This window comes from Ooceraea biroi, chromosome 3, assembly GCF_003672135.1.
Source record: "Ooceraea biroi isolate clonal line C1 chromosome 3, Obir_v5.4, whole genome shotgun sequence".
NCBI lineage: Eukaryota > Metazoa > Arthropoda > Insecta > Hymenoptera > Formicidae > Ooceraea > Ooceraea biroi.
Genome location: NC_039508.1, coordinates 17447522 through 17465023, shown reverse-complemented (window position 1 = coordinate 17465023; position 17502 = coordinate 17447522). Strand labels below are relative to the sequence as shown.

General features: G+C 42.7%; 1 protein-coding gene across 4 annotated transcripts in view; it reads right to left on the bottom strand.

The window, feature by feature from the left end:
• LOC105284402 overlaps nucleotides 1-17502 on the bottom strand; it is a 30539-nt gene that overhangs the window by 10317 nt on the left and 2720 nt on the right. For 3 of the 4 annotated variants that reach the window (XM_011347869.3, XM_011347866.3, XM_011347867.3), the window contains exons 2-8: nucleotides 16592-17028; nucleotides 5975-6286; nucleotides 5036-5260; nucleotides 3563-3871; nucleotides 2732-3031; nucleotides 1136-1441; nucleotides 684-986 (exon numbers count right to left, since the gene is read on the bottom strand). In XM_011347869.3, coding sequence (XP_011346171.1) covers nucleotides 684-986; nucleotides 1136-1441; nucleotides 2732-3031; nucleotides 3563-3871; nucleotides 5036-5260; nucleotides 5975-6286; nucleotides 16592-16661 — 1825 coding nt within the window. In that variant the 5' untranslated portion in view covers nucleotides 16662-17028. The remainder of the gene's footprint in view (nucleotides 1-683; nucleotides 987-1135; nucleotides 1442-2731; nucleotides 3032-3562; nucleotides 3872-5035; nucleotides 5261-5974; nucleotides 6287-16591; nucleotides 17029-17502) is intronic. The other variant, XM_011347868.3, reaches the window with a different exon arrangement.

The following is a 17502-nucleotide window of genomic DNA, read 5'->3' as shown; positions in this document are numbered from 1 at the left end:
AGGCTCGATGCGTGCAATGCTAGAATATAGTCATCCGCGCGATGCAACAATTGGTGAACGTTACTTACTCGCGCGATGCATCATCGACCATCCGTATCATGTTTCAGTCACGGATTAGCTCTTGAAATCGAAGTAATCGCGAAAGAAGTAAACTTTTATTTCCGATGGTCGATGGTACTTGCACAGAATCATAAAATCTCCATACACACACACACACACACATATACACACAGACGCGATGCGTGATACGTTATTACAATAATTGAATACCATAAATCAAAGAGGACCCAAAAAGTGTCAAAAAAATAACAAGAGAAAAATTAATTAAACGACGACTTCAAGAGAGTCCGAATGGCTTAGTGCGATTTAAAGGCCTGATTAATCACTCATCATATCTGGTATCAGACGCATCGAATACATTTTTATCGATAAGTTGTAGAACGTAATAGAGCCCCCAAATCTTTTGCGCCTGACAGCTGCCGACTTGACTGCGTTTAGATCCTTTTTCCCTTATAGTACTCAATTGTGTGATTCACATATACGACTTGCCGCGCCCGAGCCGAGCCGAGCGCGCGGTTCGGGATCACACGAGACGATCGGTTAATAATGGTGCTCCCGCCCTTCACCTGGCGGTGACGAAGCGACGCTGAGACCCGATCTTGGGTCTTAGGTCTCGATGATACCTGGCTCGAGGAGGCTGAGCTTCGCGGGTGGCGCGTCTGTATAGTTCTGCTGGCCGTGTACCCTGGCGCCGCAGGTCCATAGACCCTCCTGCTCGGCGAGAGCGTGACTCAGACGGACGCTGCAGTCGCGGGCCTCATTCCCGGCCGCCGGGAACTGCTTCACCACTACGGTGGTGTTGGAGTTGACCGGCGTGAGCGACCAGCGGCACTGCTCCACCGCTGACGACGTGACGCAGCGCAGTAGCACGCTGCCGCCGGAGGAGATCTGGATGTCCTGCGACAGCTCCGAGAACTTCACTTCGGCTAGAAGAGGAAGTGTCAGAGTCAATATAACTCGTCGAACAATTAATCAATTTTTAATAAATAATTTTTAATAAATTAATTGATGCATTTTTTGGGTGAAATTAGTTGAAATAAAAAGGAGAAGTCTACGATCTAGCGAAGTGTTCTACCTTGTTCGTAGACCACGAGTTTGGCGGGTGGTGATGTCAGGACGGTGTTGAGCGACGTGATTGATACTCGGCAGCGCCAGTGGCCCTGCTTTTCCGCTTGCACCTGCGGGAAGTGGAGCGAACAGTCGCGACCGAGATCACCGATGCTCGGGAATTCGTCGATAACGATCTCGGGATCGCTGCCGTGAAGCGGTCTCCACATCCAGGCGCATTTCTCCACGCGGCTGCTGGTGATGCACTTGAGAACAGCTTCCGCGCCCACCGATGTCGCTATGTCCGTCGGCACCTCGGCGAAACTTACCTTATCTGAAATTCAACCAATGCGATGAGAGAACTGCATATGCGGAAACCGCGGCGAGGAGCACGTCCACGTTGTGAACGATGAATAACGCGAGGACCTTTCCTTTGTCGAGAGCAAGGGAATAGGAAACCCTATTCCCTTGATTCTCGAGAAATTCTTCATGATAAACAACTACTATGTATGGTTTTATGTGCGTGTTATGTGTACATATTATTAAAATTCTAAGAAAATATTTTTCCGAAAAGTTTCATAAATAAGCACAAGGAATGCTCTTTTAATTAATTTATTTAATTTTAAATTAAATTAAATTTATTAAATTTATTTAATTTTTTTAATTAAAAAAATTACCAAGTTTAATCAATAAATGATTTAACAAGAAAGAAATTTTACATGGAAATGTATTAAAAATTTCGACAAAAGATATTATGCAATATTGTATTGTATATATTATATAATATAACAGAATGTTATGTTAATATCAAAATTATTTAATTTGTGGACTTAGCAGCCCTCAGCTTTTCGTTTTCAAGTAACGTCAAAGCGCTTTTCCAAGAATACCGGAGATTATATCGAATCGAATTTAGTTAGCAATTGCATTACGGTCGGTTCGCGCTGGACGAGACGAGGCGCCACATAAATTAAACGCGAAATGCGAGAGAAAGGTGAAATGTATGGAGGGAAAGTACAATCGAATTACCAGCTACTCCGAATCCCGACATCAATGATTTAAAGTGAGCGTTGGATTCCCGATCGCTTCATTTTCAATCGACTGCTACTGGATTCAACGAGCGGCTTTAAACCCGAGTTCTCTCATTTTAACTTACAACATTACGCAATTAGACAGAATTAGAAACGTGATAGAATGATATTAATTTAATTCGAGCTTTAATCCGGCCATCATCGGCAATCACTTCAAATTTCCTATTAATGCCTCAGCGTTAACGATAAATTAGAATTTAATATTTTAATATTTTAAATCCGAGTTCTCTCATTTTAACTTACACCATTACGCAATTAGACAGAAACGTGATAGAATGATATTAATTTAATTCGAGCTTTAATCCAGGCATCATCGTCAATCACTTTAAATTGCCTCGGCGTTAACAATAAATTAGAATTTAATATTGTTTTCCGCTAAGTCATTTCACGCTGACATGCCAGTCTGATATCAGTCTGGTTGCAAATCTGATATCAGTCTGGTTGCAAGTCTGAGAAATTGTCGCAATTATCCTTTTGCTCGTAATCATAGTTTTGATAACGATAATCTGTCTGTATCTCAATTAGAACCATTATACCTGTAGGCAAAAGGCTGACAGTGGCTGCGGGCGCCGTGTGCAGGATCCCTTCCGGCGTCAAACGGACCCCGCAGGTCCATAGTCCCTCTTGCTCGTACAGTATGTTCTTGAATCGCACGGAACAATCATGATCAGTGTCCTTGTTTGGATTGAACTTCTTCACCAGCAGCGGTTCCTTACTCGAGTTCGACGCCCTCCATGACCATTCGCACTGTACCACCGGCTTGTTCGCCAGGCATCGCAGGAAGACCGACTCGCCAGCTGCGACCTGCACGCCGCGTGACAACTGCACGAATTCGACTATAAAAGGGAAACGAAAGCTCTGGATAATTTTCTTCGGGACTGAGAAACAATCCGAGTGACGCGAAACATGACGCGATGTAAGAGTGTTTTTTTAATGACCGAACTAACAATTATTAGATAACAATTGTTGATTAAATAGGTATCGTAATATTGAACATTCATCCAAATATCATGATTAAATTTTTATTATTATTTTTATATCATTATTATTATTATTATTATTATTATTATTATTATTATTATTATTATTATTATTATTAAATTTATCACGTATGAAAAATTTCTAAGCACGACATTTTCGAGAAAGAAAAGACCATTCTTCGCAATCGAGAACGTACAACTTCTGTTTATGCTAATGCATATTAGAGAGTAACGACTATGAAACGTGTGAAGCGTGTAATTCCCACTCCAGTTTCTCGAATTGAATTTTTAAGTCGTATAATCGCAATCAATTTGCGTCGACGTGAAAGCGCGCAGGCAGAAATTAAAGCAGCATCTCAGCTTGTGAGCTGCGATCACAGTTAATACCTTCTGATATAAGGAATCGCACGGGAGTCGATTGGGTGAACGTGGAATTCGGGTCGGTTCGCGCTCCGCAGGTCCAGTAGCCTTCCTGCTCCGGCAGGACGTTCTTGAACTTGATGCTGCATTCCGTGCTATCATTACCGAAGGCTGGAAATGATTTCACATCGAGGTTCCAGGGCTGCGACTGGTTCAGCTGTCGCCAGGACCACTGGCATTCGCGCACTGGCGACTTCGTCTGGCACATTATCTGCCCCGAGGATCCCGCCGGCACCTCGACGACGTTCTCGTATGTCGCGAATGTGATGGGGATGCCTGAAACGCACAAATCGCATCAGTCAACGATTCTTACGCAATGCACCAGTCTCATTCATCGAACGTGATCGAAAGTCCATCGGGAGAATCTCAAGAAAGAATACTTCATTTTGTACATTTTTTTATTCGTTCTGCAGGAATTCTACAGAAAGTCTCAACCTTTTCGGTATGAGACTAAAATAAATTTTAAATTTTGAGTTTTTTGATTCCATTGTTGTTCCCAAATTCTTCGGTTAATCTAAAATCAAAATCTTTTCCTGTTAAAAAAGTGATTTTTTTGATGATAATTTTTTGAGCGTTTCCTGTAGTGTGATTCATCCGAGATAATTATCAAAATGAACCAAATTCACATTGAAAACAGCATTTCCATGATTCACTTGTCTTTCACCTCGGTATGACTCATTCCGGATCATTATCGAAATCGTGATAAATTTGTTCGGATATTGTTCGCAACGTGTAAAAAGTATTGAAAATAAATAATACAATTTAGTAGCAATTTTTTAATAAATATTGAAAGTGTCGTCTGCCCGACAACAGAATGGCGGTTTGCGTGACAAAGTTCCTGATGCGGAAAATATTGTGACAGTTGTCGCAATTGATGGAGACTAACAACGATGTCGAGCGTGTTTTGTCACCAAGAATTCGAGGCCGTCCGAAAGCAACTGCGTAAATATGTACATCGCGCTTATTCACTATGCTTACGCGATTAAAATTGTAATTGGGCAACGGGACTGTAGCTCAATAGCTTTTCCTCTCAAAATACCAGAAAACCTGTAAGATGATTTTAAAAAAATAAAATCAAGCAACAATAACGTTTTGATTCAACTTTCAGACAATTTTTCATCTACAAACGTTTAGAATGTAATTAATCAATGCCAGATAAAAATTCGCGAATAAAAATTCTATAATTATCTCTCTAAGCAAGCACAATTAAATATGTTCACTTGCATTATTCTAAATAAACACTTAACAAGAGTAGTTAATATACTTTCTACTATAAATATGAATGTCTTCCATGAAGAAGATGAAGCCAGAAGGCTCGAGTTGAATTTCATCATATTCATCATATAACAGCCCAAATTATCGCGATATTATCACAGCCTGAAGATCATCAAATAACAGATATTCTCATTAAAATCGAATCAAGAAGCTCGAGCGTCTTACCATCATTAGGGTTGACAATACTCAGCTTGGCGGGTTCGGTGTTGGTGAAAGGATCGCTCGTGGAGACCCTCGCCGCGCAGGTCCAGTATCCTGTCTGCTCGTGCTTGGTGCTGGAGAATCTCACGGAGCAATCGTTGCTGTTGTTCCCGAACGCGGGAAACTGTCGTACTGGCAACGGGTGGGTCGTGGGAGTCATCGTGATCTCGATCGTCGAGATCGCTGCGGCTGAAATCACCGAGAGGATCCGTGCGAGTCAGGCAATCAATCCCCAATCAATATTCAACGCGCGATTACAGGATTATGAAGAATGCCCACGGTATCTGGTGTAGAAAGATAAGCCGGCCATTTATTGCATAAACCAACGCAATAAAAAAAGGCAACAATAGAATCCTCTACAAGGATCTTACAAGTGACTTCAACTAATCTGGTTGAATGCCCAATTACCCCAAATAAGATTGATGCTTGAACGAATTGTAGGGTAAAGGCGTCTAATATCGTATACATAATTTTAAATACTTGTAAAACAGAGAGAAATTAATATTTTGATGTCTCATAACTCGCATTCTCTTCGAAATTTAGTTAAGGAACGATATATGCAACTGTGATACTGATATATTATACTGTATTGCAGTTATAATCGAAAAACTGAAAAATGGAAAAATCGCGATCCTGAAAAAATGGCATTTAATTTATGAAATATTGCCTTATATGATATTAGCTGCTATACAATATTAGGTGCCTTTACCCTAATTATAATTATTCTTATAATCATTAAAAAAAAATTGAAAAATTGAAAAATAAATAGTAGAAAGATTTTGAAAGACAATAATTGTTCCAAAGATCAGACTGATTATTTTCGCAGATGTTTCCAGATATCATCATCAGGTTAAACTGGCCCTGATGATTAAGTCGTGGCAGGAACAATGAGATCGCACTTACTCGTGGAAATCGGCGGGCTTTCACTGACATCCGGAAGCGGCAGATGAACTGGTGGCAATGGCTGCCAGGACCATTGGCATTCGGCCACAGGACTGGCGGTTCGACATGCCAACAGCACGGACGAGTCCAGTTCCGTTTCTGTGTGCTCCGGGACGTCTACGAATACCACGATATTCGTCGGTGATTTCGTCGTCCCCGGCATTATGTCGTCCATGGAGTGACCCTCCACTTCAGGAATGACGGTCGCATCCGAGACATTTCCGACCTCTCCGACTGTGCTTGTATCAACAAAATCATCAGCCACGGGAATACCTGAGCATCAAATGAGAAAATGACTATAAATCAAGCACGCAAACGACGATTTGCTTGGAACATTCTCATCCGCGACAAATGATAAAACAAAATTGATAACGTTTAATTTTTTAATTTTAATTTTTAGTTTTAATTTTTGTGAGTGCAGCGGCACTTATTAAACAATCGTGTAAGTAGTTATAAAACTCTTTCTCTGTTGTAAATGATAAATAAAAAATCATTGGTGAGTGTAACGCAGAAATACGTTAAATGGAGTATAGACGACCTGGACAAAATCTGCCTAGGGCCTGGAAAAAATCGAAAGCGCGCGCGGAAAGCCGGCGTCGTGAGGACGCGAAGACGCCTCGGCGAAGAAGCACTTCAGTGGACGGATATGTGGGACACGTCGGGCAGGAAGCTACGACAGGCACGTAGACAATCGCCTTGCGTCGCGCGTATGTCACCATGTTCAGATAGAATCAGGGTCGGATCGATAGGCCGACTCGGGAATCGTCCGCGTCTCCGAAAGCAGTCGGCTCTATTTCCGTATCGTGACTATTTGTGGAACTGATGGAATTTTATGTTGCGCAACAATCGTTGAGAGATTCTCAATTCTGCTTGTGTCCGTTGCGCAAATTATGGCTTTCCTCGCAGATACGTACTCGCGCATTAATATCTGAGTTGAATTAATTGCTATCGACATAACAAGCGTCTAATGTCGCTGCTAATGTATCGAAGATATATCGATCCATTGACAATATTCAGGTAAATATTAATACAGTGATAAATTAATAAAATAAATAGAATAATTAAATAATATGAATCAATAACTGTCCAAGTTTGAAGATTTGTAACAAAGTGAATGAATGATTAATTTTATATAAATTTGCAATTCTTCGAATCGCAATTTGATCGTTTTTTTTTCATCCGTTGCGAGAAAAAAGGAAAGACGCAGCAGCCTTTTGAGCCTGGTCTCAAATTTCGGATCGATTTACATCAAGATGCCAGAGGATACCCGACTTGACTTAACTCGAGGATACCCGAAACCGGGCAAGCTTCTAATAACGATTTCCAGGATTGCTCAGCGGCGATCATCGAAGGAAGAGCGTCCCTGCGACCGATCGCACGCTTTCTACATGGCGGGTATGTAGTACGTGCGCAATTACATGTCCGAAGTTGGTCCTTGGAAATATTGTCGCGCAACGTTCGCCAGCTACGATCTACGTACGCTAGAAGCCAACGTCGTCCTCAAGAGCTCGAGTTGGTCGCTGACACTGGAAGGTCGCTTCCACATTACATTGACACAATGATCGGTGGCTTTATCGGCGCTACGTGCCTATCGAGCCGATTAGGCCCACCGATCGGACATCAGACTCGCCTGACGCAACTCGCGTGGTGCCGGGCGTTGCACCAATTTCGTAACATCCGTAATTTCGTGGGACGTTACTTCGTGAACGGCGAGCCGACGGCGATAACGCGGATCCTCCTGAAATGTCAGCGTTATTACCAGAAGACTACATCGTCTGGAAAAAAAATCGTTACAACGATCGTGAGCGAGCGAACGTGCTGGGAACTAACGTGATGGGGAAAGTCGCACAGAGCGATCTGTGCGAGGAACCGTGTGGATCTGAATTCGACCTGTACGCCGATCTATCTCGTCGCAATGCAAATTTTTAGTCTCACCGAGGCAGCACACAAGACAAGTCCAATTTCTAACTTCGTTTCGGGGACACGCGCGCTTTCCGACACGTCGCCGTTGGCCTCGTCACTCTTCACCGGCATCTAACTTTCCCGCTCCCGCTTTATGGAACGGTTTATATCAAACCGATCGCGGAGAGCCGACCCAGGAATTTTCGGGCCGAGGAAGCGCGCACATTCCACCGAGCTGCCGCTAACTTTCTTACACTTTCTTTGGCAGATATGCGCGCGTCTTGGCGGGAGGATCAGGTGCGACGTGTGTCGGTCAGCGGGTTGATCGTGCTCGATTAGAGGCCTGATATTTGACCGGTCGACCGGTCGATGGAGACGCATTTCAAATGAGTTTTTCGCTCTGCAGAGCGGAGGAGACCGTGACTAATGACGCGGGGCAATGGAATCTCATCTCGAGACCGCAGACGATGTGAGAAACGTGGCCAGCTGGAATCAATCGGTCCAGCGAGGAGAAGAGAGAGCATTCCGAGGACATCATAAGAAATTTCATATAATTAAGAACACAAAAAATAACGGTCATTAATTTAATCTGAATAAAGGCCCGGCGTGATCGTAATTTAATTATAACGTGATTGGTATTCATGCGACTCCGTCTTTCATGGCAGATTTGCTTCGCTTTTTCTTGCGGCACGCGTAGAATATGGTAGAAACGTGCGATTTTTATGGGAAAAAATAGACAATGGACATTCAGAAGAAGAAAGATGGGAGGCACCTTGATGGAGAGCCGCCGGCTGAAATGTTGGAGATTGTCAAAGATTCACGACTCGAAATCAGCTTAAAGAGATTCGAGTTATTTAGTTTGAAAGTGGTGCATTATAGATAAGTGAAGTGTTTGGTGATCTTTGGCACGTAACTTTCGATTTCCACGAGATCGAGTCTCTTCCCTGCACAGAGAGACGTGTTCCTCCCGAAATTACCAATTCAAGTACTTGCGCCACACGGAAGATCGTTAAGGCGAATGCAAATTGGTAGCGCACGTGAGTCAGAGATGTGCGTGCTTCAAGTGTAGTCATCTACGCGTGAGCTATCTTCCCTCGGCATTGTTCTTCGCTTTTGAATGTTAAATCGACGATAATTATAAAAAAGTTATTAATTGCCACGACGAATCGCGTGACAGCATCAAGGTACACGTATTCAACAGGTATTACTATTGTACGGCCGTGAACATCGACGTAACACCACAGACATTTCGCGCGATATTAAGAAATATTAATATAATATTAATTAAATTAATATTAATTAAAAAATATTAATTAAACCAGAGATAATTATTGACTATCTAAGAGTCAGATATTTTCGATAGCGCATTGCGCGATGGTTAAAATTGTTGTAAATCAATTAGAAAGAATTGTCAAATTATTACGGCAATAATTATTTAGAATAAAAATGCGAAGATAGTTACGAGCAGAGACGATCATCTGAATAAAGCTTCCTTAGCGAAAATATGAAGCTTATTACATCACATTTACCGCATGATAACCGTGCCTCCGTGATGAAGTCTTCAGCTGGTTCAACTAAAAGAAATGCTCTCTTCCAGGAAGCATCTACTCATCCGAATTCCTGGAAGGTTCGAAAAGCGTTCGCGTTCCACGGGTCCAAGAGATTCCTCATCGGGAAATTATACGCATTCCTCAAACGATCGAATCATAAGCCGCTCGTTGCGAGAAGTTGCAAGAAAAACCTTATGACGTCAACCTTATTCCCGCAACGGACTCGGGTGGGTTTTAATTGCAGGTTTTAATTGCATTCGGCAATTACAGAAATCCTCGATATTATGTAGAATCGATTGCACGCGCGGAGTAACATAACGGAGTAATATATTATATTTTAAAATATCTTCGATGTTCGCCTTAAAGGTCACAGATGCATAATCGCGAATGCATGATCGACTCTATCGGTTCCCCGCTAAATTTGCCAGCGTCACGCGATCAAGCACGTGTCTCGCTCCCTTTTTCCGGCGGTTCCTCCGACTTTAAAGTGACTCTCGCGGTTTTCCAGGATCGACTTCCGTTTCCGATTTCTCTTTTCCGTAATCAAGCGCGGAAATGCGGGCGGCCGTTCGCCGCCGCTGCCCTCCGGTTTTCTATCGGGCGGATCGACTCGACGTGAATATTAATCCGATCGTTACCGGTCGACCCGGAAATCCGCCGGCGTCGCCGTTCGTTTCCGCTCGCGGGATCATTTTTCGCGAGTCGTGCCTGCACGCCAACTCCTCCGCAACTCGCCGCAACGTGCATACTTAAATCACGGACGTCATCGGTCGCAGATCCGTGATCGATTGCGATAACGGACGGCAACTCCGCCTACAATTCTTCAAACGAGTGCTTTCCGCATTATCCCCACTTTTCTCTGCTTCTGTTATAGTTAGTCTCGATTATCATTTAGATTTGATTTTTATTCTTCTTATTTCGCCAAGGCACGTCTTGGAGCAGTACATTTTAATTCGGTTTCAGACGTCAGACACTCACGTAATTTGATTCCAATTTTAATATGATCTGATCTGATCTAATTTAATTTAATTTTAATATAATTTAATTTAATTTTAATATAATTTAATTTAATTTAGTTTTTATTCAATATAATTTAATTTAATTTAGTTTTTATTCAAGCATCGAGGGCGATTATTTGTTCGTGTACAATCGTGTACGTAATACTTTGTCGTGCCAGTTTCGCGTGTTCCGTCGTTTGCTATCCTGCGGCCGGCATTTGCGTCCCAGGAGGAGTAATTAACTGATTAGTCTCATTCTCTCCGTCTCCGTCCTCTCTGTCTTTCTTTTCACGCACGGCTGGCTCCGCTGGCTGAAGGTATGTGCACGTCCGTTTTTTATATTTGCACGACGGTGACGACGTCGACACCTTGAAACCTGAGAATTCCGTAAACGGTGAGGCGCACGCCTCGACGCCGAGAGAGCCGAGCAGCGGATCGTGTCAAGGATATGCAAGAATGTGCATCCTTCGTCTCTCGCAGGACTCGGCGCTTATTTTATTTCATGTTAATCGCGCGCGTTCACGCGCGGTCATTTTTCGAGGATCTCGTTATGAAATACCGGCGGATTCTCCTCCATAATTTCGCGCTTACCACGCGCGCGAATCCTTCCTTTCTCCGTGATCTCGTTAAACACCCGTTAAAAACCTTCAGCGTTGTAATGGAGAAGGAAAGCCTTCCTCACTGCAATTGGATCGCGGACGGCTCAAGCCGAAGTCGACGGCAAAATGCGAGGATCAGGCGCGATCTACTGACGCGTGACGTTCGATTAATCAGCACTCGCTGATGCACACGTGCCCGATGAGCATCCATATTACGCGGGTTGGTTGCTCAAGCCTCGCGTTCGGCTGCCGAATGGCCGAAGGCAGATTGCAGAGCCGCGCAAACCGTGATTTACCCCATTACTTGGCAACGTGCAATTTTTTCCGCAAATGTACATCGCGCACGTACGAATCATCGTTGCGTCGCGCGTCGTTTCGTCGCGGCGACGTTTGGTAGAATATCCGCTCCGACTTCACAACTTCCGCTATATTTCCACTTTGGAAATACTGCTCCATGTGTTCTCTCCCCCATTCAATCATATATTTATTTGTATAAAATCAGTAATTATTTAATTAAGAATTTATTGTTGAGAAAATTGAAATTATATACTTGGCAAAAATTGTTTTAATTTGTTTGATCTAAAAGGATATTTTTATCTGCTTTTTAAATCCTATATAATTAAATTCTACTACTTAATTACTACTTAATTTCTTATTTTGTAGGAATATATATTGAATTCGTTCGATTTGCATAGATAAACAAAAGGTGATTATCTAACGGGCGCTTATCCCAAATTAAATAATGAACTTTTCTAATGCAACAAACGTAATCAAGAGTCAAAGGGTTAATTAAATTATTTCAATTATTTCGTCCTCTGTGCAGGCGCGTATAATTCTGCGTATAACTCATGACAATCGACGCTGGCGGAGGAATCAGTGATCGCGATCGCGCGATCGATCATGGAACGATAATCGCGCGCCTCGTTCTCCCCGCGAGTTTTCGGCAGATTCCCGGGCTCTTGCCGCTCCTTTTTCCATGCAGTCCCCTCGTAAAAAGCACGCCGTTGTCTCGCGGCTGCGGCCCCGAAAGAGAAAACTGGTTCTCCCTCCCCTGGGGAAGGGAGCAGGGTGGTTAAACCCGGTGCAATGCGTGCATTTAGTGAAACATCGCGCTGGAATGCAAACACGTGTGCGGCAGGTAGAAGGAAGAAGGATGGGCGAGAGAGTTGCCCCGCTGTGTGCCATGGGAGCCGCCTGATGGAGGAGGGCGTCGGGGGAGCCGCGCGCCGGAATTCGTACGAATTCCTCGGCAGCATCCCCCGGCAGCAAGATGTGCTCTTTGACGTGCGATGTGGCGTGATGCAGTGCCGACCTATGGAGGGTCTCCCTGGGATATCCTCATCGACGTGCCGACGTGCCACGTGTTTTGCGGAGTGCGATGGGGCACGAGGGGGCCAGCGAGCGGGTACGTGGCCGTTACCCTCCATACGATCGATCGTGTTTTATCGATTAATTGTTAAATATCGAATATTGATTTCCAGAGTGCTGAAAGCTATTTTCTGTCGACAAAAGCATCGTCTTGGTGCATTTAGAGAAATTCTTTTTTTCCCGAGAAGTCCCGAGAGATAATTGTTGCAAATTTAGTTCAATTGGAGATGCGTGAGGTAGAGGTGTTGATCTATTATTAATGTGATAATTGTCTATAATAATGTTTATAAAAAATTGATGGTCTCTTAAACTCTGATATGATTTGTCACGATACTATTTTTGTATCCGTGTTCCATTATCAACGTACTTTCAAGTATGAATTTATATATCTTTTCAGTCATTTAGATTGCTTTCTCTCAATCTTGACTGTTGAGATACTTTCACTGAGGAATTTAGACTTTTATCGTGTTTTATCTTGTGCAAGAGCATGATTTATTAATTTTATCACACGGTTCGCCGCATTAATTGGGTTACCGGAGCACGTGGGATATCTCGTGTATTGCCAGCTAGGTACTGAGTTTACAACAACGCGTTCTAATCTTATATCTGCATCCGATCTAGCAGCCGATTTATCCGGATTTATCTCTTCACGCGAACGGCCGTTCGCCGATGCAGAAACCACCAGATGGATAATGCTGAAAACGATGCACGCGATGCACCGTTTCGTTGCGTTTCGCTCTGATTCCAGCCGCGTGAGAGATCTCGCCTCGTGATTTCGCCTCGACATCGGGCGAAAATCGCGGGCTGCCATTGATTTGTCATTCCGGTGACGCGCGAGACGAAAGTGAATCCGTGGGCGACGTGGGCTAAGGCCCATTCAGACAAAGCAATTCTCGAGTGCACACGTAAGAACGATTAATTCAGGCTTCATTCTTTTTTCATGCGGTCGACACTTTCGTGCTCTGCTGACTCCTCTTGCTCAGAAAATATTTTCTTTTTATTATACAATATTTTATATTATAAGTATTAAATCTCCGGCCATTTATTGGCGCATTCTTTTTAATTGATATTTGTAAGATTGAAGACGACTGCAAATGATGCATGATATCTAAAACTTTATATCTAATATAAATAATTTGGCACATATTAATTAATTAATATCCTTTTGCTGCGATAGCGTTGGTCGAATAGAATTATAGAGTACAATGTAACAAATGCAGATCGCTAGCGTCTCGCATGTGAGCAAACAAATTTCTTTATTTCACTGTTTTAATTAATTACATTAGAGTATAACTTTCCCCAATAAGAATAAAATGGAGTCATCGAAACAATATTTATTTAATGAAAAATTTCAGACGCTGTTGATTATTATTATCTAATTTGGTTTTCGGATTGGAGTCGCGCTTTTTGCCATTTTGGTAAAATATTTATTCAAAACTCCTAGCTGAGATCAGTTTTGCATCGGAAGCAATTGCATTTCTCTTAAATTTGTTGGAATTTCGTATTAACACGTCATTGCCAAGTTCGCGCCACATGTGCGTCTCTCAGTGGCGTGCTGAACTCGTTAATGAAATGCAATCGTCGCGTTCGGCGAGAACGTACAGGGAGAAAAGAGATCTCGAAACGCATATCTCACGCGCACGAGAAAATCGCCTCGAGCTGGTTTCACTGCCAAGGTGGATTCGCCGGGACGCGTGGAGGTAGATTTCAACGCTAGGAAGACGATGTCGGGTCGAAATGCTTTCACCGCTAGCGCACGATTATCAGCAAACGGTTCTGCTTTGGAACCTCTAACGCGTTGGGATCCGGTTGTGAACGTTTATGACTGATAAAGTGGAAATTTCAGTGAGTCAGTGGTGTGCATTTTCACCTCGCGTCGTTTATGACGTTGATGACGTAAATCCCAAACGGAAGCATCGAAAAATAAGATTCTGTATATTATCATCTCGTCCAATAAAGTGCATCGTCTCAAGGAATTTAAAAATTCCTTAAAAATTAGAATTTTTCAGTGAATGGGGAGACGTGTGACTTTTTGCTGTTAGATAAAAAACTTCTGAAATTTTGCTAGTCGCTCTTTTAGAAAGTTTTTGGAAAGTTGCAGGATAACAATGTAGAGGTAATAAAATATAAATAATCAAATGGCGATTAAATAAATTAGAATACATTTTTGCGCAATGCTCAATGCTCAAAGCTTCGGGCTGTCAATTTCGGAATTCTGCTGTTCATGGCGAATCGAGTAATCACGTTATGCAGAGATCTAAGAGTGCCCTCGCAATAGTAATTTTGAATGCAACCTTAGTACAGCGATTTAAAATTACGTGGCCCTTGTTGAGACTGAGGTCTCCGGTGTCGTAAAACTAATGCTGTCTCGTGGCATATTGATTCCGCATTATGTGCATGGTCTATGCTACTTTCGCGTTGTTCAGTTGTTTGTCAGCTTGTCTGTTAACATTTATAAAACAGCACTTGCATTAAGTGAGCGGCACGAGAGCGCTATCCAAGGTAATCTTATGGAGACATTGAAATTATATAATCCTATAAATAAGAAGGTAACTTGCGAGACCGAAAAAAATGTTACGCTATAACAAAATTGCTCGTCTTGTCCTGTTTCGCTCGAGGAACGATCAGACTCACGTTAGGAATCATCAGTGAACGGTAATTCGATTTAAAGCTACTTGCTGGAGTACATAAAACTCGAAATTAAAACATTGCGATGAACGAGACGGTGCTAATACTCTTTGAAAGCTTCTAGAAGCTCGCCAAGCGCTCAATCTGCAAGTGCGATTTCTCAGATTGCATGTGAAAAAAAACTATGAACGATTTAAGTAAGTCAATTAATCCTAAAAGTCGCGATTACGGCATGAGGAGCATTTTAATTTGTCGTCCGGCTGGCAGAGAAAAAAGATTTTCAGGAGCTCCGTGCACGAATGAAGAATGGCGCATCCTGCGTTGCGTAACGCGTTAATCTTCATCGCGAGTCCCCCTGTAATCTCTCGCTCAATTACGTAAGTAATTTTCGTTTCAGGCGATCAATCGACGACGCATCAAATTTCTGTCATTACATGCGCATCACGCTGCGCGGATCCAAGCAGTTCTCGTGTGACGAGTCGCGTTGTCGATTTACAGCCGTATTTAGAAATAAGTATCGATCGTATCCCGTATCGCTTGGCCCTCTATTTCAAGACGCTGCGCTTCGATCGGCCTATCAGGAACTCTATAACGAGACCTCTATTTAAGATGCAAACGACCGCTCGTAATTCGTGGCCGATAACGAGCCTTGTCAAGATCGCGATTAAAACTTCGGAAGCTAATTAGCGCGAATGAACGGGTGAAGTTCAAACTCGACTCGCACCTAACGAAAATTCATCAAAAGAAATCGTTTCATTCGATCGTCGTTATTATTATTTTTGTGATGTTCAATCTGAGCTGAAACAATAATTCTCAAATCAACAGAATTCTTTTCCCGCTGTATAGATACACTCGTTGTTTTCTGAGCATGTTTGATCGTAAAGAGATGATTAAACATGTCTGCTCAAGAACGTCCTAGGAAGCTAAACACATCAGGAAAGCCTATCGAAACCGTCATCGTTAAGAGTTTGTCAAGTCAATCGTCGGCATTTCGAAATCGCGGCGTATTCTGTGCAATTACGTTATTTGCAATCGCTTTGCTTGTGCATTTCGTCAATCGCGAAGTTGTTCGCGAGAGGATTACTCATTTTCTCTAACCGGTGCTGTAATTAGTGAGAGTTTCCCTGTTACACTTCCGATATCTATGTTGCAAATAGCTCTATAATATAGTATTATTCTTTCTTTCTTCTTGTGCTCAAATAAACTATTTTAAGGAAAAATCCTCCTGGTCTCCATCAATCTGCTATTGATCCCCCTCATTATTATAATTTTCATACATTACATTCCTCCACATGAGAAACTAACATTAACGTGATCATCACGTGATTTTGAAAATTAAAAAAACTTTAATTAAAGAAAGAAGAATTTTCTTTAAATTAAAGAAACTTCGCATTATTCTTTAGAATTCGACGAATCCACATTAATTTTTAGAGACTAATGTCCAGTTGCGATTTGAAAAGAGTCCTTTTGAGTTTGAAAAATCGCGTGATTTAAGCATAATTGTGTTGCGCAGAGACAAGCAAACGTACTCACCGTGACAGACGGAGCCAAGGGCCAGTAGGATGAACCAGGTGATCATCTTGGAGAACGCGCGGGACGTCATCCGCAACGGCGGTGCATTTATCGCTGCGGGCGATGACAGGAACGGAGGAAGGAGTCGGCCGTCGTGGCGTCCGACGCCAAGCGTCGTCGTGACGCACGTGTACTGCCGCCGGGGCGTGCTCGCGTGCAATTTGTACCCGCGACAGGCGCGATGACGCACGCAAGGGCGTCCGTCCCCCTCTTGACGCCGCGCGGCTGATACGCGCGTATCGCGCGTTCGCCTTCCGCACCGGCTTCGATTTTTATCTGGTCACCGCCTGACGTAAGGAGTGTCAGGTGTCCGCGATTTTGCTCGCGATCAGTCGATACTCCGGTTGGTCCCAGCTGATCTCGCCGGACGAAATTGAACAAATGGAAGACTTCCGTCGCTATATAATGGAGAATTTTATTAGAATCCACTGATTATTCCTCAACACTACGTAGTTTTCTTGTGTATTTATACGCACTGTTCTAGAATCATTTGATTCTGTATTAATGATTTTGTAAGATTTTGCTGGAGACTTAAGTTTAGTGAGAGATTCGTTGATTGATTGTAGAAATTTTTTCTTGGAGACAGCGAGAGAGAAAGAGAAGATTGCAATAATTTTCAGGGACGTAGTAATGTTTAACAAATGTGTCAGTAGTTTGTAATTTAGAATATAATGATGCTGCAATATTTTAAGTAGCTCTTTAAGACGTGGTAAGACCAGCTTTCCAAGAATTCGCTTTGACAATGAAACTATTCGATTAGATTTTTCACTCCTCGTACAAAAACAAAAACAACTGACATTAATATTAAAATCAAGAATTTTTGAAGAATCTGCGTAGAGCAAGATATAAGTGGAGACACGAATGCACTTATG